The sequence below is a fragment of the Myxine glutinosa genome, chromosome 5, assembly GCF_964187855.1.
Source record: "Myxine glutinosa chromosome 5, kmMyxGlut1.1, whole genome shotgun sequence".
Taxonomy (NCBI): Eukaryota; Metazoa; Chordata; class Myxini; order Myxiniformes; family Myxinidae; genus Myxine; species Myxine glutinosa.
This window is the reverse complement of record NC_136265.1, coordinates 190,791,934-190,819,469: the sequence shown is the minus strand read 5'-3', so window position 1 is coordinate 190,819,469 and position 27,536 is coordinate 190,791,934. Positions and strand designations below refer to the sequence as shown.

The 27,536-nt window shown below is 53.1% G+C and overlaps 1 protein-coding gene and 1 long non-coding RNA gene across 5 annotated transcripts in view; one reads left to right on the top strand and one right to left on the bottom strand.

The window, feature by feature from the left end:
• LOC144892443 (uncharacterized) overlaps positions 1 to 27,536 on the top strand; it is a 474,675-nt gene that overhangs the window by 82,774 nt on the left and 364,365 nt on the right. The window lies entirely within an intron of this gene.
• LOC137426573 (ataxin-3) overlaps positions 1 to 27,536 on the bottom strand; it is a 68,711-nt gene that overhangs the window by 1,038 nt on the left and 40,137 nt on the right. The window contains exons 9-11 of one of the 4 annotated variants that reach the window (XM_068115210.2): positions 7,306 to 7,372; positions 6,015 to 6,139; positions 4,100 to 4,171 (exon numbers count right to left, since the gene is read on the bottom strand). In XM_068115210.2, coding sequence (XP_067971311.1) covers positions 4,137 to 4,171; positions 6,015 to 6,139; positions 7,306 to 7,372 — 227 coding nt within the window. In that variant the 3' untranslated portion in view covers positions 4,100 to 4,136. The remainder of the gene's footprint in view (positions 1 to 4,099; positions 4,172 to 6,014; positions 6,140 to 7,305; positions 7,373 to 27,536) is intronic. The other 3 variants (XM_068115211.2, XM_068115208.2, XM_068115209.2) reach the window with 3 other exon arrangements.

The window sequence follows — 27,536 nt, the reverse complement described above, 5'->3', positions numbered from 1 at the left end:
CCCGAAATTAAACCTCCAGTGTTCCCAAACTCTGACAATGTAATAAGCCTGAGTTTTCGTAAATAATCGGATGGGCAGCCTCCGTCATACAAAGTCCTTCCTTGGCATACCTGAGTTCATATTCTACCTACAAGGCCTTAATCCATTGCTTGGAGTATTGCTCTCCCCTCTGGGCCGGCTCCCCTGCCTCACACCTTGCTCAGCTTGATGCCATGGTAACCAAGGCTTTCAAGATAATTGGAATCTCCCGCGTTGAAACCGAGTGTCACTTCGCCATCGCAGACAGGTCAGGGTTTGTGTTCAACCGCCTCCTTTCTGGTCTTGCACCCTATGATCTTTCCGTGCTCCCTTCCCTTCACTTCCCCCCCACTCCGGGTTCCTGCAGGGCGCACACAGTCCATCATCGACCCCCTTATGGTGAAACTATCTATATCCCGAACAATTGCTCACCTCCACTCATTTTTTTCATCCTTTTTCCCCACCTATGGAACCAACTTCTACATTCTTAATTTCCACCCCCCAAGTCTTCAAGACAGCTTTTCGCCACCATCTCAGATCATCCCCAATCTAAACCCTGATCTCTTATCCCCCCCCCCCCCCCTCCTAGTCTCCCCCTTCCCCCACCCCATGAATTCCCATCTGCTCCTCCATTCCCAAGCCGACTTCCTTCCAAATTCCAGTTTTTCCTTCCTGAGAGTTTGCTTCCTTATCCATCTTGTCCATCCCATACATCTTCTCCTGCCCCTCATTCCTCCCCACACTCAATGCTTGTCCAAGTCTCCCTCTATTTTGGCTTTCAACTCTGCTGTTGGTGTTTACCCCTTCCCTCTCTTTACTGTTCCTTTTGTTCAACTGCATCCTGATCCGTTTAGTTTTCTAGGTCTTCTGTGAGCCTCTACTCTATACAACAGAAAAAGGTCTTTCCTTTTCAATATAAAATCGAGCCTCATGGAAGAGCCAAGTGATGAAGGGTAAAATGGCAACCAAACTGACAGTGAGGAACAGTCGGACAATAAACAAGGGAATTGATGAACAGGAAGAGAGAGAGGAGGAGAAGGAGTGGGGAGAGGGAGGGAGGGAGGGAAAAACACGGTAACCTGCAAGTATAGGGTTGGGTTACATTAGGCAGGGTTAATGGGGATAGAAAGATTGTGGGTATGGTTGAGGGATGGAATGAGATGGCAGTTTGCCAACTCTTTGCTTTCTGGAATTGCTGGGGAGGCTTTGAGGGCTGAGAGAGAAGACAGAGGGAGGTATAAAGGAGTCGAGGTCTCAAACAAGAGGCCACCAACCTGTCTGTGATGTCACAGAAACGGGCCTTGTGCATCGACATCATTGCCAGACATTCCAATAATGTCGAGAGCTTTAGGTTCGACAGATTCCAGAAAAAAGATGAGATGCTGGGGCCACAGCCCATAGGGGAGAGCAATACTCCATTGAGCAAACAACTTGTACCATCAATGGCGCAAGTTTATCCTGATTCAGTTCAAACTTTTCCACTGCTGAAACATACCGCAGCCAAATCCAAGGTTGTGTGACATCTCCAGTACTTGGAGACTCACCTCCTCCCTCCATTATCATTATAGCTTAATGGTTGTCCCTTTGTGTTGAAGATGTGGTCTTTCTATGGAAATCATTGATGTGTTCGGATGCGACTTGAAACCACGTTTTGGCAGGTCTTTCCAGAGGGAGAGTTTGAAAGCGATTTTGTCGAGTTTGAGCACGCTCCTTTCTTCTCTCCCTTTTTTCAGATTCCTGAACAATTTGTCATCGTCTGAAGAGGGAGGATCCTTGTGTCAGTCTTGACGCTGTTTTTAGAGGTCTAGCCAGAGGTTGAAGCCTGAAAGTCATCAGCAAAGCAGTTGGGTTGTTCCTGACAATCTCATTAGTGTTCGGCTAAATCCTCCCGAGCCTAATCTGGAAGCTTCAAATCCAGATCCTTAAAATTCCCACCTAAACTGGATTTGAACGTGGTACTTGTACTACCAGCCCAATGTCCTTACCACCAGACTATCTCTGTACCCCAATACAGTGCATTATTTATATATTATACCACCAAAACATATTTCACTGAGTGTTTATTTTAAAAGCAAATGACCAATATCACAAGTTGCGTCTGCCCTGCCCACAACCGCGTGAATACATGTTGAGAGGCAACTACTTACAATTAAGAACAAATAAATAAATAAACAAGACATATGTCGTGCATAGCACGATTCTTGCGAAATCCCTAAAATAAGTTGTTGGCCTATGTTGACCTTTTGGCCTATGTTGACCTCAAAAATACTTGATGGTTGAATTCAGTGACCTGGTATGCAAATCCTCTTAAATATTAGTCAATCGGATGAAAATTGAGGATTTTAGAAATTTGACAAAGTTGGTGACCTTTGGCCTATTGACCTATTGACCTTTTGACCCCAAACAATAGGCTTCTTGCTTATGACCAACTCTATAATTTGGTGAAGTTTTGTGAAGATCAGTTACAAATTGTGACCTGTAGGCGACTGACGAACAGAATAACACACAAGACCAACCGATATACGAGTACTAGAAAAATATTCGATTTTCGCAAATAATAAATAAATAAGTGATACTTCGCAAATAAATAAACAAGAAAACGTCATGCGTAGCACGATACTTGCAAAATACGCCCTCCCCCAAAAGTTTACCATTGATACAGCAAATTGTCCATTTCATGAAGATTAAAATTTACAATCTTGATCAAAGCTCGGGTCAACAGGATGAAAAGTGACGATTTTTCAGATGAAAAATGATGATTTTGGAAGGTTGACCTTGAGTTGACCTTTGACCTTTTGACCTCAAAAATAGTTATTTTCCCTATTTAGTGACTCAACAAATGCTGTTCAATTTTCAAGTCAATTCGATGAAAATAGAGGATTTTAGAAATTTGGCCTGTGTTGACCTTTTGGCCTAAGTTGACTTCAAGAATACTTGGTGGTTGAATTCAGTGACCAGATATGCAAGTGGTCTTCAAATTTCAAGTCAATCGGATGAAAATTGGGGATTTTAGAAATTTAGCAAATTTGGTGACTTTTGGCCTATGTTGACCTTTTGACCTATTGACCCCAAAAACAATAGGCTTCTGGCTTTTGACCAACTCTACCATTTGGGGAAGTTTGGTGAAGATCGGTTGAAAATTGTGACCTGTAGGCCGGTGACAAACAAACAAACAAACAAGAAAACGTCATGCATAGCACGATACTTGCAAAATCCACCCTCCCCCAAAAGTTTTCCAATGATACATGATGGCCTATGTTGACCTTTTGGCCTATGGTGACCTCAAAAATACTTGGTGGTTGAATTCAGTAACCAGATATGCAAGTCCTCTTCAAATTACAAGTCAATTGGATGAAAATTGAGGATTTTAGAAATTTGGCCTATGTTGACCTTTTGGCCTATGTTCACCTAAAATATAATTTGTGGTTGAATTCAATGACGAGATATGCAAGTCCTTTTCAAATTTCAAGTCAATTGGATGAAATTTGAGGATTTTAGAAATTTGGCCTATGTTGACCATTTGGCCTATGTTGACCTCAAAAATTATTGGTGGTTGAATTCAATGACCAGATATGCAAGTGGTTTTCAAATTTCAAGTCAATCGGATGAAAATTGAGGATTTTAGAAATTTAGCAAAGTTGGTGACCTTTGGCCTATGTTGACCTTTTGACCTATTGACCCCAAAACAATAGGCTTCTGGCATTTGACCAACTCTACCACTTGGTGAAGTTTGGTGAAGATCGGTTGAAAATTGTGACCTGTAGGCCGGTGACAAACAGACAGAGTCACAAACACAACCGACCAATATACTTGAAAAATCTTCGATTTTGCAAGTAATAAAGCCTCAGTGACACGTACATATAACATGACCAGGTGGTGTTGTGCATGCAAAGTGAGGCAACATCATTCATCCAAACCACAATTGTCCCACACACATTTGGGATGAGAGACTTTACAATATTGAACGTCCACATAGTTCAGCCAAATAAGTGATGTAAACTTTTTGAAATGGGATGTTTCAACAGTGAAATAAAAAAGCACAATATTCGAAATCGTCGATCTGATCGTGAAGGCCATTTACCTCGTAGCTCTGGGTTCTCAAGTAGCGCTTGTGCCGACTATGAGTTTTCGTGTGTTGTCTGTGTACAAACTTCTGAAAGAAAAATGCACAAGGGTTACTTCAATCGCGACTGACCCTTCCCGAGTAACATTAAGGTTAAAGCAATAATGTTATCTCCAAGGAGTGTTATCCTCAGTCCGACAATACTCCTTGGAGGTCTCTGCACTTTTATTGGAAGAAAGGAAGCTTGCAGGTCGTGTGATCCGATCCTTGCACAAAATTTTAATCTTTGAAGAATTCTGCTCTTGTTGCGCACGTGCCGAAGCCATTTGCACTCCCGCACGGTTAAAAGGTTTCCCCCTCTCCAACCATGAAGATGTTAACCCTGCTCTCCCCTATGTACTTTCCAGACAGTAACAATTTTTCCAGGAGTGGGTGTGTTTCGTGATGTCATTGGATTCCAAGTCATGTTAACAAGACCTTTTGAAAAGGGGAAAAAGTTTTTGACTTTCCCCTTATATTCATCGTGTATCGATGCAAATTTCCAGGGGGGAAAATGGTAAACCTAGGAGCGCATGAGTGTAAACCAGGTTTTAGGTGTTTAAACATCCCTTTTGAAGATCATTTACACTAAAACTAGAAACAGGCTTACCTTTCTTATAAATTTGCCTGTGTTCAGCTCGGGGTCTTATTTCCGCCATTTTGTCCGCTCAGCTAAAATATTCCTTGCTCAGAACAGGTCGGGTTCTTTACAATAAAGGTTCATATCTACGAATATTGTAATATTGCTGATCTCCACACCTATGAATCACTCTATTCCTGTATACATCGCAATGCTTATAAACCCCAGTGTTCGTTCCTTTATTGTCCCCCGTCGCACCGTGGAGCGAAAGGGGGATTATGGTTTTCCCCCTCCGTCCGTGTCCGTCCGTCTGTGCGTGCGTGCGTACGCGAAGGACCGCATTCGAATTTGGTGTGTGGGTGCAACCCACGTCAAAATCCAAGATGGCCGCCGCCATGTATGTCTGATGCCATGTATATCTGCACCTTGTGATCGGAATATCTTGAAAAATAAGCGAGGTACCAACTTCTAATCTGGTGTATGGGTGTATCTAGGCACAAGGAAGAACTCTATTGAAAATTGGGTCGTCACGTCAAAATCCAAGATGGCCACCACCATATATATGTCTGAACCTTGTGAGCGAAATATCTTGAAAAATAAGCGAAGTACCAACTTCTAATCTGGTGTGTGGGTGTATCTAGGCACAAGGAAGAACTCTATTGAAAATTGGGTCGTCACGTCAAAATCCAAGATGGCCACCACCATATATATGTCTGAACCTTGTGAGCGAAATATCTTGAAAAATAAGCGAAGTACCAACTTCTAATCTGGTGTGTGGGTGTATCTAGGCATAAGGAAGAACCCTATTGAAAATTGGGTCGCCACGTCAAAATCCAAGATGGCCGCCACGGCAAAATCCAAGATGGCCACCACCATATATATGTCTGAACCTTGGGAGCGAAATATCTTGAAAAATAAACGAACTACTAACTTCTAATCTGGTGTGTGAGTGTATCTACACGTAAGGGAGAACGCTGTTGAAAATTGGGTCGCCACGTCAAAATCCAAGATGGCCGCCGCCATGTAGGTCTGAACCTTGTGAGCGGAATATCTTGAAAAATAAGCGAAGTAACAACTTCTACTCTGGTGTGATGGTGTATCTAGGCATAAGGGAGAACGCTATTGAAAATTGGGTCGCCACGTCAAAAACCAAGATGGCCGCCTCCATGTATGTCTGAACCGTGTGAGCAAAATATCATATCATGGCATGTTTTCTGCGTCTTCCACTTTGTCAACTCACATCACTTCCCCGACGGGGGACCTAGGTGTAACGCTTGTTTTTAACAGGAAATATTAGAGGCAGGAAGTAACTACCTGGCTCAGGTGGCTGTGAAATTTCTCCTTCGTCTTCAAGCGCTTGGGATTCCGATGGCATGGGTACCTCTCCATCACACGGCACCGTGGTTTCTGGTTCTGAATCCTTAGGCCTTTTGCTTTCACTGAAGGGAGAGAAAAGAACAAGATAGTGCAGCAAGTTTTTCTCCAAAGGATAGAATAATAATACAAGTGATCGTTGTACATACTGCATTGTTCGTTACCTCCGAAGGTGGATGGAGGTTATGTTTTCACCCCTGTCTGTCTGTGAACAAGATATCTCAAAATATTGCGGACTGATTTGGGCGAAACTTGGTGGAGAGGTTGTGTGTGTGACGAGGAAGAATCGATTCGATTTTGGTGAACATCTGAATTTGGCTTCAGATATGAGAATTATTTAATTTAGAATTGATTCTTCACCATTGAGTGATGGGGCTAAAACCGATACATAGAAGGATATCTCGACGACGTGAACGTTGTGAAGGATATCTCGAGTGAAGTGACCGACGAGGTATTACGTATGCAGTTCAGTCTCCTGCGCTACCTCGTGTTACATACAGCAGGTGCCACGCACTGTCACTCTGCTAAACACAACCAAACATGCATCCTATTCTCCTTTGTAATAAATGGCCGATGGATCAAAGTACAAAGTTTAGGCCCCACATGCCTGTGGTGTGGTGCGGTGCCATCCGGTCAGCCTGCTGAAAATGTTGCCTTTTTTTAATGAGATCGCATTTTTGACCTTTTTGCGCGATCTGCTTTTATTATATCCGATTTGATGTCATCTGCTCTCCTCCTTTCTAACTCTTTCTCTCTTTTTCTTTCTCTGTCTGTCTCTTCCACACCCCTTGCCCCCCCCCCCCCCGCCTCGCCTCTCTCCCCCTCCCCTCTCTCTGCTCTCCCCTCTTCTCTGTCTCTCCTCATCTCTCCCCCATCTCTTTGTATTCCCCTCTGTGAAGCGACAGGTGGTATTTGCTATTATTTAAATACAAAACTCCAGCATTCACTGGAGTTTTGTAAGCTCCTCATTTCCAGCCTTTAAGTTGTAAAATATGGAAATATGGAGGTTGTTTGAGTTGTTTTGCACAAGAATCACTTCAAGAAAAAAATTCTCGTGTCCGGATCCAGAATTTCACCAAAATTGAATCATTTCTTCCTTGTCACACTTTCAACCTGTCCCAATCCGTCCACAACTTTTTGTGACGTCTTGTTCGCAGACAGATAAACAGACACATACAGGGGTGAAAGCATAACCTCTATCTACCTTCAGTGGCAGAGGTAATAAAGCTACCTTCTCGTGCACATTTCATCTCCATCTAAATTCCCAGTTTCTGGAACGGTGGTTTTCTTACGTCGATCTGTGCGAGAAACAAAGCACAAGATGAAGTCACCACAGCACAAGGTTCTGACGTCGACATGGGTTATTGAGAAACATTTCATGGAAGTGTACCAAACGCCCAAATTAAGATAAACCATAACAGGTAACCAATCTCAGGAAATCCTGGATCAAATCCCAAGTCGAATCAGATATTTCATCTCCCTTTACAGGGTTGTTTACGTGAGTTGTAAGTCAACCAATTAAAAAGCACAGAGGCAACTTCTACTCTCCCAACATTGGATGGAAGCCCTTAATCTCAGACATGTGATCAGGGCTGTCTCTCTGGTCATACAGCACCTTCAGAAAGTATTCACACCCCTTGACTTTAAGATTTTGTTGTGTTACAGCCCGAATTTAAAATGGATTAAATACAGAAGTATCGAATTTACAACCCGATATAAAATATCAACCCCCTCTGTCAATACTTCATAGAAGCTCCTTTGGCAGCGATTACAGCTTCGGGTCTTCTCAAGCTCTGTGATGTTGGATGGGGAGCGTCGATGAACAGCAATCTTCGAGTCTTTCCACAGATTCTCAATGGGATTCAAGTCTAGGCTTTGGCTGGGCCTCACAAGGACATTCACGTTCTTGTTCTGAAGCCATTCCAGTGTTGGTTTGGCCGTATGCTTGGCGTCATTGTCCTGTTGGAACATAAATCTTCACCACAGTCAAAGGTCTTTTGCACTCTGAAGCAAGTTATCCTCAAAGATTTGCCTGTGTTTGGCTCCATTCATTATTCCCTCTATCCTTACAAGTCTCCCAGTCCCTGCCGCTGAAAAGCATCCCCATAGCATGATGCTGCCACCACCATGCTTCACGGCAGGGATGGTGTTAGATTGGTGATGAGCTGTGCTCGGTTTCCGCCAGATGTAGCACTTTGCATTCAGGCCAAAGAGTTCAATTTTTCTCATGAGACCACAGAATATTTTGCCTCGTGCTCTGAGAGTCTTTCATGTGCCTTTTTGCAAACTCCAGGTGTGCTGTCACGTGCCTTTTTCTCAAGAGTGGCTTCCATCTGGCCACTCTCCCATAAAGCCTAGATTTGTGAAGTGCTGCAGAGACTGTTGTCCTTCCAGCAGGTTCTCCCATCTCAGTCAAGGAACTCTGTGGTTCTGTCAGAGTGGTCATTGGGTTCTTGGTCACCTGCCTGACCAAGGTCCTTCTTGCCCGGTTGCTCAGCTTGGCCGGATGGCCAGCTCTAGGAAGAGTCTGGTTAGTTCCATATTCTTTCCATTTCCTAATGATGGAGTTCACTGTGCTCTTGGAATCTTTCAACACTACAAATTGTATTATACCCTTCACCAGATGTATTCATCCTCATAATTGTATCTCGGAGTTCTACGGTACGGACAGCTCCTTGGACCTGATGGTAGAGTGTCTGCTCTGACATTCACTGTCATTTAAAGACCGATTGGACAACCCTCCCAACCACTTTCTGAATAATCCTCTCCAAGAAGTTCTGTCACTCAAGCTTTTGGGTCTCACTATCTGCCATGATCTTTCCTGGGAAAACCACATTTCAAATCTGCCCTCCAAAGCCAGTCGCCAACTGGGCATCCTCCGTCGTGTGAAGTCCTTCCTTGGCACACCTGAGCTCCTCACCACATACAAGGCTTTCATCCGCAGCTCAATGGAATACTGCTCCTGCCTCACACCTAGCTCGTCTTCACGCTGTTGAAACCAAAGTGTTCAGAATCATTGGAATCTCCCGCGATGAAGCCAACTCCAAGGGCCTCTCACTCACTCACCGTAGGCAGGTTGGTCGTCTTTCCGTCTTCTATGGACTCCTCTCTGGCCTTGCCCCCCCCAGCTCTCTCTGGGCTCTGTCCCGCAAATATTCCTACAGGTCACACAAGATCTGCCTGCAACCCTCTTATGGTTAAACTGCCAAAATCAAGACTCTCTGCTCACCTTCACTCCTTCATTCCTCTTTTCTCCCGCCTCTGGAACAAACTCCCTCACTCTCTTCAATCCCACTCCACCCTCCAGGTCTTTCCAACAGCTGTTCACCACCATCTCTTATCTTCCCCCATCCAAAACCTTGATCTTTTCTACCCCCGCTAATTTCACCGCAATTCCACTTTTTTGAAATACCAACTTCTTTCCTGGAAGTCCTTGGTGTCCTTGTGTTTTATACTTCTCCCACCCTCCCCACCCCCCTTCCCACGCCTCCTCCCCCCAAGCCCTCTCCCTCATCTCCCTGCTTTCAAATGTTGTGTTTGTGTGCTTCCCCTTCTCTCCCCATCTTGTCTTCCGCTCCCTCTTTTTATATACGGACTTGGCATTTAATATGGAATATTTTTTTTGTGGGGGTGAACTTACTTTTCAAGATGTCTTAGAACCAAAAGTTCATTGGAATTATGTTGAAATTAATCTAGATTTTGTTAATGTGACCTTTAAAAGAAACAAGAACCACATTTGACATTTCGAAACAAATAAATTGATCCTTGAAAGTGATGTAAACTGATATCTAACTCAATTCGTGGACAGTACTGTGTTCAACTTCTGTACGTTTTCCAGAAGTATCTCTTTCTTTTGCACATTAGCCAAAATTTTTTTTAACAAAAACAAAAGTTAAATTACGACTGGGATTACGGACAGTAAAATTACAGTTCAGTACTTCGTGTAACCCCCACGAGCATTCAGGAGAGCACGTACACGTTGAGGCATGCTGTTCACGAGATTTGCCAAGGTTTGGACAGGAATCGCTTGCCATGCAGTGACAATAGCCTGCTGCAATTCACGCACAGAGGTCGGCTGCTGGTCCAAGTGGTCGATTTGACGCGTTAATTCTGCCCACAAGTTCTCTATCGGATTCATATCCGGGGACATGGCAGGCCACTCCATATGCTCTACACCACGGTCAGCAAGAAAGTGTTGGATCATGCGAGCACGATGAGGCCGTGCATTGTCATCTTGGAAGACAACGTTTCCTCGAAAGGCTGCACGAGCAAATGGAAGCAATGTTTCTTCCAGAATGGCCCTGTACTTGAACTGGTTCAGGTTTCCATTCAGAACAACCAGGTCAGTTTTGCCCCCTGCATGAAAAGCAGCCCAAACGGTCACCCCACCACCTCCAGCTTGGACTCTTGGCACTATACAATCTTTGTTGTAGGCTTCATGCACTTGTCTGTGCACTCGGACGTGGCCATCTTGACAATAGACCAGAAATCTAGACTCGTCACTGAAGATCACGTGATTCCAGTGTCCTGGCTGCCATTGACGGTGCTCTCTGGCCCACTGCAATCGGCGCTGGCGGTGTTGTCTGGTCAGGCGTGGCTTTCTCAGGGGACGCCTGGCACGATAGCATGCTTGAACCAGTCGTTGGTTGACTAGCCTTCTGGATACAGGCACATTTGTCAGTTGCTGCCACTCAGCTCTAAGCCGATTAGATGACTTGGTATGGCCATTGCGGACTAACCGGTGCAGCTGGCGATCATCCCTCCTTCTGGTTTGCGGGGACGTCCTGGCCTCGGTATTGGAGTAGGGACACCCCTCTGAGCATTTCGTTTCAGGATATTTGACACCTGACCTTGAGTGATGCCATACTGCCGAGCAATAGCACGCTGTTTCATGCCGTAATTTCGTAAAGCCAACACTCCATGACAAACAGCATTGTCGAGTTGACGGACCATCTCCAGAGGAAGCGGCAATAACTTTTGGAGACGTGCAGCAGTTGTTTTCCACTAATACAGAATGCAACAACCCTTGTATACCCGACTATGAAGCCAATCATCAAATGCACCTGTCCGTACATTTTGCCACGCCACCTGTGATATAATCCTGTTGTTGAATTCTTGCTGCGACAGACAATCAGTGACATGGTTCTTTTAACAAATAAATCACCAAAGTGTAAAAGAAACTCACCAGATTGATATACTGAGTTAAGAAAGTAAACCCAAGTCATGAAAAAAATTAATATTCCATATTAAATGCCAAGTCTGGTGTTGGGCTAGCGGCTAGGGTGCCGGCTTAGGATCCTAGGATCCTGGGTTCGAATCCCGGTTAATCGCTGAATTAACGCCAGGGGGGTTGACTCAGCCTGTCATCCTTCCGAGGTCGGCAAATTGAGTACCAGTTCACTGGTAATTCCCTGCTCGTCGTTAAAGGCGGCAAAAAGGGTTGGCGTCAGGAAGGGCATCCGGCCGTAAAACATTGCTTCAAAAAGGGGACCAAAAAACAACAACAACCACAGTTCCCGAAAAGGCCAACCCCCGCTTGCGGGGAAAAATGGCTTCTAAAGGTGGTTTTTATTTATTTATTAAATGCCAAGTCTGTATTTTGTTTGTCTGGGTGATTTGTTTGTGAAGTAAATGTTAGCTCTTTCACGAGCCTCGATTCAGTATACAAAAAAAAACAACAACAAAAAAAAACTGGAATCTTGTATTGAAAGGTGTGTTTCTTTCTAAATCATGTCCAAGCAATTTAATTGGCCACAGGTGGACTTCAAGTTGTAGACATCTCAAACATGATCAAAGGAAATTGGATGCACCTGAGCTCAATTTGGAGTGTCATAGCAAAGGGGTTGAATACTTGTTGACTCAAAACATTTGTGCTTTTCATTTTTAAATAGTTTGTAAGGAATTCCAGTTTGTCATTATGGGGTATTATATGTAGATCAGTGTCAAAAAAAATCTCAATTTAATCCAAAGCGTTCAGGTTGTAACACAACAGGTTGTAACACAACTTACAACAGGTTGTAAATTCAGGTTGTAACACAACAAAATGTGAAAAACGTCAAGGGGTGTGAATACTTTCTGAAGACAATATGTTGAGCATTTTATGCAGTCTGGCATCCTGCCTTACCCCTCCAAACTCTCTGCTTATAGCATCAAAGGCCACAGCCTCTTGGAAATCACTGACTGACTGTAATGAAATTGTGTCTAAGTTGAATCCAGGTGTTATGCTGTCTCCAACCACTGAGAGGCTTCTATAAGAACTCGGACGAACATCGCTCCGAGACATTCCTGTGACATTTATTCTGTGTGATAGTGTATACTCGAATGGTGCATACATCTAGATGATCCAGGCTTGCTTGCTCTAATTGCTAATCGATTGCTACTTCCATGATTACAGAATACTGATACAATGCTTGATGATGTCTTACAGGTGTTGCCAGAGATCGAAACTGAATTAAACCTACCATTGGGACAATGTTGTATATGTTGATTTCTTACAACAATTAATTCAGTTTCCTCTCTTCGTCTCGAACGAGTACGACATGGCTCATAAGCTAATCCAAGTTCCAGTCTTCGGCGCAGATCCGCAGGCGACCGCTCAGCTGACACATTGGCTGAAATTCTTGACTAATCAATTCAATTCCCAGGAGGGAATCACTACAGACACGCGGCTCGCCGTGCTGCAATCCAAGGTGCACCATACGGTGTACATGTCCATTGAACAGTGCGCGACGTACAATGCTGCTGTGGCCGAGCTGAAACGCATCTACATAAAAAAAAACCAAGCGTGGTCTACGCCAGACATTTGCTTGCGTCTCGTCGACAACAGCCCACGGAGACCTTAGACCAATTCGCTCAAGACCTCCGACGGCTACTGAAGGACAGTACCCCTACAGTATGCACCCATGAACAAGTCTGTGATGACCTTGTCCGCGATGCTTTCGTCTCAGGTCTAAGATCGCCGGTCGTCAGACAAAGACTACTTGAAGAACCCGACCTGACGCTAGAAGAAGCCCTTCGGTTATCTCACGTGTACACCGAAGCGCGGGAGCAATCCAACGCGTATGAACGCCCATACGTCACTGCGGGGATATATCGACAGACACGACCGGAGAGAGCTACCGCCGAGCTAGAGGATGCTGCACCTGCACCTCCGCCGGAATCTGAGACAACGGATACGCTCGATGATCCCGATCCGGGATTGACGGCGGCTGCTGCTGCTGGACCCAAGTCAGGAAGTAACGCTAAGTGCTATTTCTGCGGGAACCGGAACCATCTCAGGTCAGTTTGTCCGGCTAAGGAAGCGGTGTCATTTGTGTGCAAAGACTGGGCACTTTGCAAAAGTTTGTCGAGCGTCGCGAGGCCGGCGAGCTCGCTCGACGATGAATGTGCTTATCTCCGCGCCCACGGTACAAACGGCGCACGGCGTGCCTCGCCGACCTTGATTGGGATCGCCCCTCTCCGTGGGCCCCGAGCTGAGAGCTCGACCTTGATGAGACTCGCCGCGCCGACTAAACAAGTGTTGCAATCACTTCAGTACGCAGCACGACCGTCCTTGACAGGAATTCTTTCGACACCCTGCCAACTTCCGGGACCGGCCACCCGATCGGTGAACGCTGGCTACGAAACCCCGCACGAGGCACGAGCGCCCTCTGGAGGCGGCACGATCGATCTACAATCCGCTTTGACAACACGAAAGCTGGGATCTTCGCGCGTGGCACGAGTGCCCTCTAGTGGTGGCACGACTGGCCTACAAGCGAATTCAACGGCACGAAAGACATTAGCTGGCGTCGGATCCACACGTGAGGCTCGAGCGCCTCCCCTCGACGATTCGATATCTACAGGGCCACCTGGCCTGTCCCGTGCTATTATCCCACTCATGATTGAAGGAATTTTTGCTGATGCTTTAATTGACACGGGATCCACTAATAGTTATGTTGATCTTCGACTTGTACAGAAACATAGATGGCCGATTCTTGGGACAAGACGCAGAATCTTCATGGCTTCTCAGGGACTGTGGCTTAGCACAAAGGGGGAATGTCGACTGAAGCTTGTAATTAAGGGTCGAATGTTTCCGGATGTGCATTTAATGGTCTTACCAGCATTATGTGCAGAAGTTTTGTTAGGACATGATTTTCTTAAGTGACATGGGCGCTTGGAAATGGAATTTGGTGGTACTGAAACTCTTGCTGTGTGTGCTCTTGCAGGGATGGAAATTGAGCCACTGTCGCTGTTCCCCAATATGACCACGGACTGTATACCTGTCACGGTTAAATCGCGGCGCCACTCACGAGCTGACATGCAATTCATTGCGGAAGAGACTGCGCAGCTACTAAAGGAAGGTATCATATAACCTAGTCGATTGCCTTGGCGGGCCCAAGTTCTGGTGGTACGAAGCGAGTCGCATCGCAAATGCATGGTAATCGACTATTCGCAGACAATTAATCGGTTTACCCAACTGGATGCGTACCCACTTCCGGGAATGGACTCCCTGGTTCGACAGGTGGCACAGTATTCGGTCTATAGCACTCTCGATCTATGTAGTGCGTATCATCAGATCCCCATCTCCGAGGCAGACCGCATTTATACTGCGTTTGAATCAGACCAGAGGTTGTACCAGTTCACCCGTCTACCTTTCGGGGTCTCGAATGGGGTCGCGTGTTTTCAAAGGGCTATGGACGACCTCATCGCTAAGGAGAACTTGACCGATGTCTTCGTTTATCTGGATAATCTCACGGTCTGCGGGTATGACAAGAACATCATTATGCTAATCTGAAACGATTCCTCGAGGTCGCACACAGGTATCGCTCGACTAAGAATGAGGCTAAATGTCGCTACTCTGCTCGCACGATAGATCTCCTGGGGTACACCATGACCCATGGCTCTGTCGCTCAGGATAAGGAGAGTCTGCGACCCTTGCTCGACATGGCCCCGCCCGGCGATCGTGCTTCATTGAAGCGTGCTCTCGGGCTGTTTGCTCATTATTCCACGTGGGTTCAAAATTTCTCTGCAAAGCTCCGCCCACTTGTGGATTGCGATGCGTTCCCCATGAGTCACGCTGCCAAGGCTGCTTTTCATGGACTTAAGTCCGACATCGCTGGTGCCGCTGTGGCGACGATTGACGAAAATAAATCCTTTGTTTTGGAAAGCGATGCGTCGGATCATGCGATAGCTGCGACCCTCTCTCAAGGGGGGCGCCCTGTGGCCTTCTTTTCACGGACTCTCTCCTCCGTGGAACGGAGACATTCGTCTGTCGAAAAGGAGGCGTATGCCATCATCGAGTCGATCAGGTGATGGCGTCCCTATTTGCTCGGACGATGCTTCCAAATTATCACAGATCAACAGAGCGTTGCTTTTATGTACGACACACAGCATGCTCAACGCATTAAGAATGAGAAAATCACTCGCTGGCGGATTGAGCTCGCCGATTTCTGCTACACAATCAAATATCACCCTGGGCGGGATAATCTGGTTGCCGATGCTTTATCGCGGCCGGCGATGTGTGCGAGCCTCACCTCTTTTGAGGACCTGCGCGTTCTTCATGACACCTTGTGCCATCCCGGCGTGACGTGTTTCGCTCATTACGTGCGCAGTCGTAACTTGCCCTATTCCGTTGAGGATATTCGTCAGCTCTGTCGCACTTGTTCCGTATGCGCTGAACTCAAACCTCGCTTCTACAATCCTCCTATGGGAACACTAGGCCGAGCCACTAGGCCGTGGGAGAGATTGGCGATGGATTTCAAAGGACCACTGCCGGCGTCACCGGCTTCGAGTAACTCTCGTTATCTACTCACGATTGTTGATGAGTTCTCTAGATTCCCTTTTACTTTCCCGTGCGTAGATATGTCGGCCGCTACGGTTATCCGGTGTCTGCTGAACTTGTTTTCTATGTTTGGGAATCCGGCCTATGTGCATACCGATCGAGGCGCCGTGTTCTTGTCCCAGGAGGTGAGGAACTTCTTACTCCAGCATAATGTCGCTTCTAGCTACACTACTCCGTATTGGCCACAGGCGAATGGACAGGTCAAACGCTTTCATGGCATTATATGGAGGGCCGTTACTCTGAGTCTTAAGTCCCTCGGCTGGGGATTAGACAAATGGGCTTGGTCGCTACTTGGTGGCATTAAACTCGATCAGGACTTTATTGTGTGGCGAACCAAGCTCCCCATGAACGGGTGTTTCGTCACCCGAAGAGTTCGGGTCGGACCCGACCTTTACCGGGTTGGCTTGCTGAGCCGGGACCGGCTTTTCTCAAACGTGCCGTTCGCATGAGTAAATATGACATGCTGGTGTACAAGGTACAGGTACTCCAAGCTAACCCCGAGCACGCTCGTGTTGTCCAATGGACGCGAATCGACGGTCTCAGTACGCCACCTAGCCCCATGCGGGGAAGTTGACGAACCAGCTTACGATCCCGTTGATCCGCCCGATGATCCGCCTATGGAGTATCTGCCGGCTTCCTCACCGCTACATGCACCCGATCCGGCTGGCCCTGTGGGGCCACCGCCGTCATCCGATTTCGGCGGCTACTCTGACGCGGGGGACTCTGGTCTTGGGGATGTAGTACCCGGTAATTACCGGACCCGCGCCGGGAAAGAGATTCGCCGCCCCGACCGCTATGGATGGACTGACTGACATGGACTGGCAATTGCCGCCCCTGAAATTACTCTGCTGCTATGTACTGCTAGCTTGATTTCTGCTGTCGTGAAAGTGTAGTTCTAACGGCAGGGAGAATGTAATGAAACTGTGTCTAAGTTGAACCCAGGTGTTATGCTGTCTCCAACCACTGAGAGGCTTCTATAAGAACTCGGACGAACATCGCTCCGAGACATTCCTGTGACATTTATTCTGTTTGATAGTGGATACTCGAATGGTGCGTATATCTAGATGATCCAGGCTTGCTTGCTCTAATTGCTAATCGATTGCTACTTCCATGATTACGGAATACTGATACAATGCTTGATGATGTCTTACAGGTGTTGCCAGAGATCGAAACTGAATTAAACCTACCATTGGGACAGTTTTGTATATCTTGATTTCTTACAACACTGACTTCCTCTGCTCTTGTAGCCAACGGGTGGCTCTCAAAGGGACCGTTTCATCTCTTCTCCATGTCAAGGCTGGAGTTCTCCAAGGGAGTGCCTTGGGCCCAGTCTTGCTCTTCATCTTCATGGATGATCTTTGATTCCTTGGAAAATCCTGCCTATCTCTCTGCTGATGGCTCAACACTCTGCCATAACATCCTTTAGAAAGCCAGGCAGCACTCGTCCCTCTCTGCATACCTTCATCGAATCAGGAGTTGGTCCACCACTTAGTATATTTTTCTACCCTGCCAAATGCCACACACTCACCATGTCTCCCACGAAGGACCGTCTGACAAACCATCCCACATCCGAAATAAACCACTTCAAGAGGTTAAGTCACAAAACTTTTAGGCCTCACCATCAGCCATGATCTTTCTTAGGCAGAGCATAAGCCAGCCGCTGTCTGGGAATCTTTCATTGGCCAATCTGTACTTTTGACAACATACAAGGCCTTCATATGCAGCTTGATGGAGTACTGCTCTCCCCTTTGTGCTGGCAACCCTGCCTCATATCCTGCCCTGCTTGATGGCATGCAAAGTAAGGCCCTAAAAACCACAACAAAGCTGAGCATCTAGCCCTGTTACTTTTGCATTGTGATATCTTCTATCCACAATAATCACATTCCCAAGCACTCCCTTTTTCCAGGTTATTGTGATTTTCCCCACCACTTCTCGTTTGTTAGTTGTCAGCTGGTTTGTTCCTTTTCTGTTCCATCCCCACCTTCCTCTTCCTCTTCTTGCTTGGTTTCATTCAGCTTGTTCACCCCATGTATCCTTCTCTCCCCCCACTCCCCCCCCCCCCCCTCATTTCGCTCTCACTTCTACTCTGCTGTTGGTGTTGCCCCTTTCCATTTTGCTCCAGCTCTTCCATAAGCCTCGACCATGTATAAAAATTTTTTTTTAAAGTTAGTAATTCCATTTAAGCAGCATAAAATGACAATGCATACATTTGCTGTGACATGTATAATGTAAATAAGACACGCCAATTACCACTATGATAACCATTAAAAACCTGCATGCCCACATTCCGAGCAAAGATCATTGCCCATAGTACCGGGTGCGGCCCATTGTGGTGCGATAAAAGCATTCAGCTACAGCGCTGCACTTGCACCCATGGGTGTCATTTGTAAGCTGGTAACGAGATCTTTCATTGACGTCACGAGTATCCATGCGAGGGCAGGTACATAGTTCCTTGCCCTGACATGTAGTCTTTGTAATTCCAGGCTATGAGGCCCTTTTGATAATTGCATCCATACTCAGGAAGGATCATTCATCTCAGCACTGCAAAATGCCAAGGGACAGAGGGCAAGCGACTGCATGAAGCATTGATTCCGGAGCGTTTGTATCTTTACCGAAGATGGATCACGTTCCAAATCCCAGGACGTGGCACTATTTTTGTGACATTGATCTAAGGTTTGTGGAGGAGCTTGTACCTAACTGTATCAGATTCAGGACAGAGATTAGTAGATATCGGTGCACAGTCCCGTAAGGTTACTGTGTAAACATTTGGGTTGTTTTCATCTTTGTGCTGCTACTCCCCATTAAACATTTGTGGGTAGAGAGATGAGGGTGGGAGAGAGAGGGAGGGGTGGGGGAGGGGAAGAGGAAGAGGGAGGTGTGAGGGGGAGGAAGAGGGAGGGGTTGGGGGGGGGGAGAAGAGGGAGGGGTTGGGGGGGGAGAAGAGGGAGAAGTTGGGGGGGGAGAAGAGGGAGGGGTTGGGGGGGAGAAGAGGGAGGGGGGGGGGGAGAAGAGGGAGGGTTGGGGGGGGGAGAAGAGGGAGGGGTTGGGGGGGGAGAAGAGGGAGGGGGGGAGAAGAGGGAGGGTTGGGGGGGGGAGAAGAGGGAGGGTTGGGGGGGGAGAAGAGGGAGGGTTGGGGGGGGGGAGAAGAGGGAGGGTTGGGGGGGGGGGAGAAGAGGGAGGGTTGGGGGGGGGGAGAAGAGGGAGGGTTGGGGGGGGAGAAGAGGGAGGGTTGGGGGGGGGAGAAGAGGGAGAGGTGGGGGGGGGGAGAAGAGGGGAGGGGTGGGGGTGGGGGGAAGGGGAGGGGTGGGGGTGGGGGAAGGGGAGGGGTGGGGGGGAAGGGGAGGGGTGGGGTGGGGGAGAAGAGGGAGAGGTGGGGGGGGGAGAAGAGGGAGAGGTGGGGGGGGGAGAAGAGGGAGAGGTGGGGGGGGAGAAGAGGGAGAGGTGGGGGGGGGAGAAGAGGGAGGGATGGGGGGGGAGAAGAGAGAGGGGTGGGGGTGGGGGAGGGGAGGGGTGGGGGGAGAGGGTTGGGAGGGGAGGGGAGGGGTGGGGGGAGAGGGTTGGGAGGGTGGGAGAGAGAGGGAGGGTAGGAGAGAGAGGGAGGGTGGGAGAGAGAGGGAGGGTGGGAGAGTGAGGGAGGGTGGGAGAGAGGGAGGGTGGGAGAGAGGGAGGGTGGGAGAGAGGCAGGGTGGGAGAGAGGGAGGGTGGGAGAGAGGGAGGATGGGAGAGAGGGAGGATGGGAGAGAGGGAGGATGGGAGAGAGGGAGGGTGGGAAAAAGACGTGGGGAGGGAGGGAGGGCGGGTGGGAATAAGACGTGGGGAGGGAGGGAGGGCGGGTGGGAATAAGACGTGGGGAGGGAGGAAGGGTGGGAATAAGACGTGGGGAGGGAGGGAGGGCGGGTGGGAATAAGACGTGGGGAGGGAGGGAGGGCGGGTGGGAATAAGACGTGGGGAGGGAGGGAGGGAGGGCGGGTGGGAATAAGACGTGGGGAGGGAGGGAGGGCGGGTGGGAATAAGACGTGGGGAGGGAGGGAGGGCGGGTGGGAATAAGACGTGGGGAGGGAGGGAGGGCGGGTGGGAATAAGACGTGGGGAGGGAGGGAGGGCGGGTGGGAATAAGACGTGGGGAGGGAGGGAGGGAGGGCGGGTGGGGAGGGAGGGAGGAGGGAGGGAGGGCGGGTGGGAATAAGACGTGGGGAGGGAGGGAGGGCGGGTGGGAATAAGACGTGGGGAGGGAGGGAGGGCGGGTGGGAATAAGACGTGGGGAGGGAGGGAGGGCGGGTGGGAATAAGACGTGGGGAGGGAGGGAGGGCGGGTGGGAATAAGACGTGGGGAGGGAGGGAGGGCGGGTGGGAATAAGACGTGGGGAGGGAGGGAGGGCGGGTGGGAATAAGACGTGGGGAGGGAGGGAGGGCGGGTGGGATAAGACGTGGGGAGGGAGGGAGGGCGGGTGGGAATAAGACGTGGGGAGGAGGGAGGGCGGGTGGGAATAAGACGTGGGGAGGGAGGGAGGGCGGGTGGGAATAAGACGTGGGGAGGGAGGGAGGGCGGGTGGGAATAAGACGTGGGGAGGGAGGGAGGGCGGGTGGGAATAAGACGTGGGGAGGGAGGGAGGGCGGGTGGGAATAAGACGTGGGGAGGGAGGGAGGGCGGGTGGGAATAAGACGTGGGGAGGGAGGGAGGGCGGGTGGGAATAAGACGTGGGGAGGGAGGGAGGGCGGGTGGGAATAAGACGTGGGGAGGGAGGGAGGGAGGGCGGGTGGGAATAAGACGTTGGGAGGGCGGGTGGGAATAAGACATGGGGAGGGAGGGCGGGTGGGAATAAGACGTGGGGAGGGAGGGAGGGCGGGTGGGGATAAGACGTGGGGAGGGATGGGAGGGCGGGTGGGAATAAGACGTGGGGAGGGAGGGAGGGCGGGCAAAAAGACGTGGGGAAAAAGACGTGGGGAGGGAGGGAGGGAGGGCGGGTGGGAATAAGACGTGGTGAGGGAGGGAGGGCGGGTGGGAATAAGACGTGGGGAGGGAGGGAGGGCGGGTGGGTGGGTGGGAATAAGACGTGGGGAGGGGGGAGGGCGGGTGGGAATAAGACGTGGGAGGGAGGGAGGGCGGGTGGGAATAAGACGTGGGGAGGGAGGGAGGGAGGGCGGGTGGAATAAGACGTGGGGAGGGAGGGAGGGAGGGCGGGTGAGAATAAGACGTGGGGAGGGAGGGAGGGAGGGCGGGTGGGAATAAGACGTGGGGAGGGAGGGAGGGAGGGCGGGTGGGAATAAGACGTGGGGAGGGAGGGAGGGCGGGTGGGAATAAGACGTGGGAGGGAGGGAGGGCGGGTGGGAATAAGACGTGGGGAGGGAGGGAGGGCGGGTGGGATAAGACGTGGGGAGGGAGGGAGGGCGGGTGGGAATAAGACGTGGGGAGGGAGGGAGGGCGGGTGGGAATAAGACGTGGGAGGGAGGGAGGGCGGGTGGGAATAAGACGTGGGGAGGGAGGGGAGGGCGGGTGGGAATAAGACGTGGGGAGGGAGGGCGGGTGGGAATAAGACGTGGGGAGGGAGGGAGGGAGGGCGGGTGGGAATAAGACGTGGGGAGGGAGGGAGGGCGGGTGGGAATAAGACGTGGGGAGGGAGGGAGGGAGGGTGGGAATAAGACGTGGGGAGGGAGGGAGGGAGGGTGGGAATAAGACGTGAAGAGGGAGGGAGGGCGGGTGGGAATAAGACGTGGGGAGGGAGGGAGGGCGGGTGGGTGGGAATAAGACGTGGGGAGGGAGGGAGGGCGGGTGGGAATAAGACGTGGGGAGGGAGGGAGGGCGGGTGGGAATAAGACGTGGGGAGGGAGGGCGGGTGGGAATAAGACGTGGGGAGGGAGGGAGGGCGGGTGGGAATAAGACGTGGGGAGGGAGGGAGGGCGGGTGGGAATAAGACGTGGGGAGGGAGGGCGGGTGGGTGGGAATAAGACGTGGGGAGGGAGGGAGGGCGGGTGGGAATAAGACGTGGGGAGGGAGGGAGGGCGGGTGGGAATAAGACGTGGGGAGGGAGGGAGGGAGGGTGGGAATAAGACGTGGGGAGGAGGGAGGGAGGGTGGAATAAGACGTGGGGAGGGAGGGAGGGCGGGTGGGAATAAGACGTGGGGAGGGAGGGAGGGCGGGTGGGTGGGAATAAGACGTGGGGAGGGAGGGAGGGCGGGTGGGAATAAGACGTGGGGAGGGAGGGAGGGCGGGTGGGAATAAGACGTGGGGAGGGAGGGAGGGCGGGTGGGAATAAGACGTGGGGAGGGAGGGAGGGCGGGTGGGAATAAGACGTGGGGAGGGAGGGCGGCGGGTGGGAATAAGACGTGGGGAGGGAGGGAGGGCGGGTGGGAATAAGACGTGGGGAGGGAGGGAGGGCGGGTGGAATAAGACGTGGGGAGGAGGGAGGGCGGGTGGGAATAAGACGTGGGGAGGGAGGGAGGGCGGGTGGGAATAAGACGTGGGGAGGGAGGGAGGGCGGGTGGGAATAAGACGTGGGGAGGGAGGGAGGGCGGGTGGAATAAGACGTGGGGAGGGAGGGAGGGCGGGTGGGAATAAGACGTGGGGAGGGAGGGAGGGCGGGTGGAATAAGACGTGGGGAGGGAGGGAGGGCGGGTGGGAATAAGACGTGGGGAGGAGGAAGGGCGGGTGGGAATAAGACGTGGGGAGGGAGGGAGGGCGGGTGGGAATAAGACGTGGGGAGGGAGGGAGGGCGGGTGGGAATAAGACGTGGGGAGGGAGGGAGGGCGGGTGGGAATAAGACGTGGGGAGGGAGGGAGGGCGGGTGGGAATAAGACGTGGGGAGGGAGGGAGGGCGGGTGGGAATAAGACGTGGGGAGGGAGGGAGGGCGGGCGGGTGGGAATAAGACGTGGGGAGGGAGGGAGGGCGGGTGGGAATAAGACGTGGGGAGGGAGGGAGGGCGGGTGGGAATAAGACGTGGGGAGGGAGGGAGGGCGGGTGGGAATAAGACGTGGGGAGGGAGGGCGGGTGGGAATAAGACGTGGGGAGGGAGGGAGGGCGGGTGGGAAAAAGACGTGGGGAGGGAGGGAGGGTGGGTGGGAATAAGATGTGGGGAGGGAGGGCGGGTGGGAATAAGACGTGGGGAGGGAGGGAGGGAGGGCGGGTGGGAATAAGACGTGGGGAGGGAGGGAGGGCGGGTGGGAATAAGACGTGGGGAGGGAGGGAGGGCGGGTGGGAATAAGACGTGGGGAGGGAGGGAGGGCGGGTGGGAATAAGACGTGGGGAGGGAGGGAGGGCGGGTGGGAATAAGACGTGGGGAGGGGGGGGAGGGCGGGTGGGAATAAGACGTGGGGAGGGCGGGTGGGAATAAGACGTGGGGAGGGGGGGAGGGCGGGTGGGAATAAGACGTGGGGAGGGGGGGAGGGCGGGTGGGAATAAGACGTGGGGAGGGAGGGAGGGTGGGTGGGTGGGAATAAGACGTGGGGAGGGAGGGAGGGCGGGTGGGGAATAAGACGTGGGGAGGGAGGGAGGGCGGGTGGGAATAAGACGTGGGGAGGGAGGGCGGGTGGGAATAAGACGTGGGGAGGGAGGGAGGGCGGGTGGGGAGGGAGGGAGGGCGGGTGGGAATAAGACGTGGGGAGGGAGGGAGGGCGGGTGGGAATAAGACGTGGGGAGGGAGGGAGGGCGGGTGGGAATAAGACGTGGGGAGGGAGGGAGGGCGGGTGGGAATAAGACGTGGGGAGGGAGGGAGGGCGGGTGGGAATAAGACGTGGGGAGGAGGGAGGCGGGTGGGAATAAGACGTGGGAGGGAGGGAGGGCGGGTGGGAATAAGACGTGGGGAGGGAGGGGGGGAGGGAGGGAGGGCGGGTGGGAATAAGACGTGGGGAGGGAGGGAGGGCGGGTGGGAATAAGACGTGGGGAGGGAGGGAGGGCGGGTGGGAATAAGACGTGGGGAGGGAGGGAGGGCGGGTGGGAATAAGACGTGGGGAGGGAGGGAGGGCGGGTGGGAATAAGACGTGGGAGGGAGGGAGGGCGGGTGGGAAAAAGACATGGGGAGGGAGGGAGGGCGGGTGGGAATAAGACGTGGGGAGGGAGGGAGGGCGGGTGGGAATAAGACGTGGGGAGGGAGGGAGGGCGGGTGGGAATAAGACGTGGGGAGGGAGGGAGGGAGGGCGGGTGGGAATAAGACGTGGGGAGGGAGGGAGGGCGGGTGGGAATAAGACGTGGGGAGGGAGGGAGGGCGGGTGGGAATAAGACGTGGGGAGGGAGGAGGGCGGGTGGGAATAAGACGTGGGGAGGGAGGGAGGGAGGGAGGGCGGGTGGAATAAGACGTGGGGAGGGAGGGAGGGCGGGTGGGAATAAGACGTGGGGAGGGAGGGAGGGAGGGCGGGTGGGAATAAGACGTGGGGAGGGAGGGAGGGAGGGCGGGTGGGAATAAGACGTGGGGAGGGAGGGAGGGAGGGCGGGTGGGAATAAGACGTGGGGAGGGAGGGAGAGAGGGCGGGTGGGAATAAGACGTGGGGAGGGAGGGAGGGCGGGTGGGAATAAGACGTGGGAGGGAGGGAGGGCGGGTGGGAATAAGACGTGGGGAGGGAGGGAGGGCGGGTGGGAATAAGACGTGGGGAGGGAGGGAGGGCGGGTGGGAATAAGACGTGGGGAGGGAGGGAGGGCGGGTGGGAATAAGACGTGGGGAGGGAGGGAGGCGGGTGGGAATAAGACGTGGGGAGGGAGGGAGGGCGGGTGGGAATAAGACGTGGGGAGGGAGGGAGGGCGGGTGGGAATAAGACGTGGGGAGGGAGGGAGGGCGGGTGGGGAGGGAGGGAGGGCGGGTGGGGAGGGAGGGAGGGCGGGTGGGAATAAGACGTGGGAGGGAGGGAGGGCGGGTGGGAATAAGACGTGGGGAGGGAGGGAGGGCGGGTGGGAATAAGACGTGGGGAGGGAGGGAGGGCGGGTGGGAATAAGACGTGGGGAGGGAGGGAGGGCGGGTGGGAATAAGACGTGGGGAGGGAGGGAGGGCGGGTGGGAATAAGACGTGGGGAGGGAGGGAGGGCGGGTGGGAATAAGACGTGGGGAGGGAGGGAGGGCGGGTGGGAATAAGACGTGGGGAGGGAGGGAGGGCGGGTGGGAATAAGACGTGGGGAGGGAGGGAGGGCGGGTGGGAATAAGACGTGGGGAGGGAGGGAGGGCGGGTGGGAATAAGACGTGGGGAGGGAGGGAGGGCGGGTGGGAATAAGACGTGGGGAGGGAGGGAGGGCGGGTGGGAATAAGACGTGGGGAGGGAGGGAGGGCGGGTGGGAATAAGACGTGGGAGGGAGGGCAGGTGGGAATAAGACGTGGGGAGGGAGGGAGGGAGGGCGGGTGGGAATAAGACGTGGGGAGGGAGGGAGGGCGGGTGGGAATAAGACGTGGGGAGGGAGGGAGGGCGGGTGGGAATAAGACGTGGGGAGGGAGGGAGGGCGGGTGGGAATAAGACGTGGGGAGGGAGGGAGGGCGGGTGGGAATAAGACGTGGGGAGGGAGGGAGGCGGGTGGGAATAAGACGTGGGGAGGGAGGGAGGGCGGGTGGGAATAAGACGTGGGGAGGGAGGGAGGGCGGGTGGGAATAAGACGTGGGGAGGAGGGAGGGCGGGTGGGAATAAGACGTGGGAGGGAGGGAGGGCGGGTGGGAATAAGACGTGGGGAGGGAGGGAGGGCGGTGGGAATAAGACGTGGGGAGGGAGGGAGGGCGGGTGGGAATAAGACGTGGGGAGGGAGGGAGGGCGGGTGGGGAGGAGGGAGGGCGGGTGGGGAGGGAGGGAGGGCGGGTGGGAATAAGATGTGGGGAGGGAGGGAGGGGCGGGTGGGAATAAGACGTGGGGAGGGAGGGAGGGCGGGTGGGAATAAGACGTGGGGAGGGAGGAGGGCGGGTGGGAATAAGACGTGGGGAGGGAGGGAGGGCGGGTGGGAATAAGACGTGGGGAGGGAGGGAGGGCGGGTGGGAATAAGACGTGGGAGGGAGGGCGGGTGGGTGGGGAGGGAGGGAGGGCGGGTGGGAATAAGACGTGGGAGGGAGGGAGGGCGGGTGGGAATAAGACGTGGGGAGGGAGGGAGGGCGGGTGGAATAAGATGTGGGGAGGGAGGGAGGGCGGGTGGGAATAAGACGTGGGGAGGGAGGGAGGGCGGGTGGGAATAAGACGTGGGGAGGGAGGGAGGGCGGGTGGGAATAAGACGTGGGGAGGGAGGGAGGGCGGGTGGGAATAAGACGTGGGGAGGGAGGGAGGGCGGGTGGGAATAAGACGTGGGGAGGGAGGGAGGGCGGGTGGGAATAAGACGTGGGAGGGAGGGAGGGCGGGTGGGAATAAGACGTGGGGAGGGAGGGAGGGCGGTGGGAATAAGACGTGGGGAGGGAGGGAGGGCGGGTGGGAATAAGACGTGGGGAGGGAGGGAGGGCGGGTGGAATAAGACGTGGGAGGGAGGGAGGGGGGTGGGAATAAGACGTGGGGAGGGAGGGAGGGCGGGTGGAATAAGACGTGGGGAGGGAGGGAGGGCGGGTGGGAATAAGACGTGGGGAGGGAGGGAGGGCGGGTGGGAATAAGACGTGGGAGGGAGGGAGGGCGGGTGGGAATAAGACGTGGGGAGGGAGGGAGGGCGGGTGGGAATAAGACGTGGGGAGGGAGGGAGGGCGGGTGGGAATAAGACGTGGGGAGGGAGGGAGGGCGGGTGGGAATAAGACGTGGGGAGGGAGGGAGGGCGGGTGGGAATAAGACGTGGGGAGGGAGGGAGGGCGGGTGGGAATAAGACGTGGGGAGGAGGAGGGCGGGTGGGAATAAGACGTGGGGAGGGGAGGGCGGGTGGGAATAAGACGTGGGAGGGAGGGAGGGCGGGTGGGAACAAGACGTGGGGAGGGAGGGCGGGTGGGAACAAGACGTGGGGGAGGGAGGGCGGGTGGGAACAAGACGTGGGGAGGGAGGGAGGGCGGGTGGGAACAAGACGTGGGGAGGGAGGGAGGGCGGGTGGGAACAAGACGTGGGGAGGGAGGAGGGCGGGTGGGAACAAGACGTGGGGAGGGAGGGAGGGCGGGTGGGAACAAGACGTGGGGAGGGAGGGAGGGCGGGTGGGAACAAGACGTGGGGAGGGAGGGAGGGCGGGTAGGAATAAGACGTGGGAGGGAGGGAGGGAGGGCGGGTGGGAATAAGACGTGGGGAGGGAGGGAGGGCGGGTGGGAATAAGACGTGGGAGGAGGGAGGCGCTGGGAAGACGTGGGAGGAGGGCGGGTGGGAATAAGACGTGGGGAGGGCGGGGGATAAGACGTGGGAGGGAGGAGGCGGGTGGGAATAAGACGTGGGGAGGGAGGGAGGGCGGGTGGAATAAGACGTGGGGAGGGAGGGAGGGCGGGTGGGAATAAGACGTGGGGAGGGAGGGAGGGCGGGTGGGAATAAGACGTGGGGAGGGAGGGAGGGCGGGTGGGGATAAGACGTGGGGAGGGAGGGAGGGCGGGTGGGAATAAGACGTGGGGAGGGAGGAGGGCGGGTGGGAATAAGACGTGGGGAGGGAGGGAGGGCGGGTGGGAATAAGACGTGGGGAGGGAGGGAGGGCGGGGAAAAAGACGTGGGGAAAAAGACGTGGGGAGGAGGGAGGGCGGGTGGGAATAAGACGTGGGGAGGGCGGGTGGGAATAAGACGTGGGGAGGGAGGGAGGGCGGTGGGA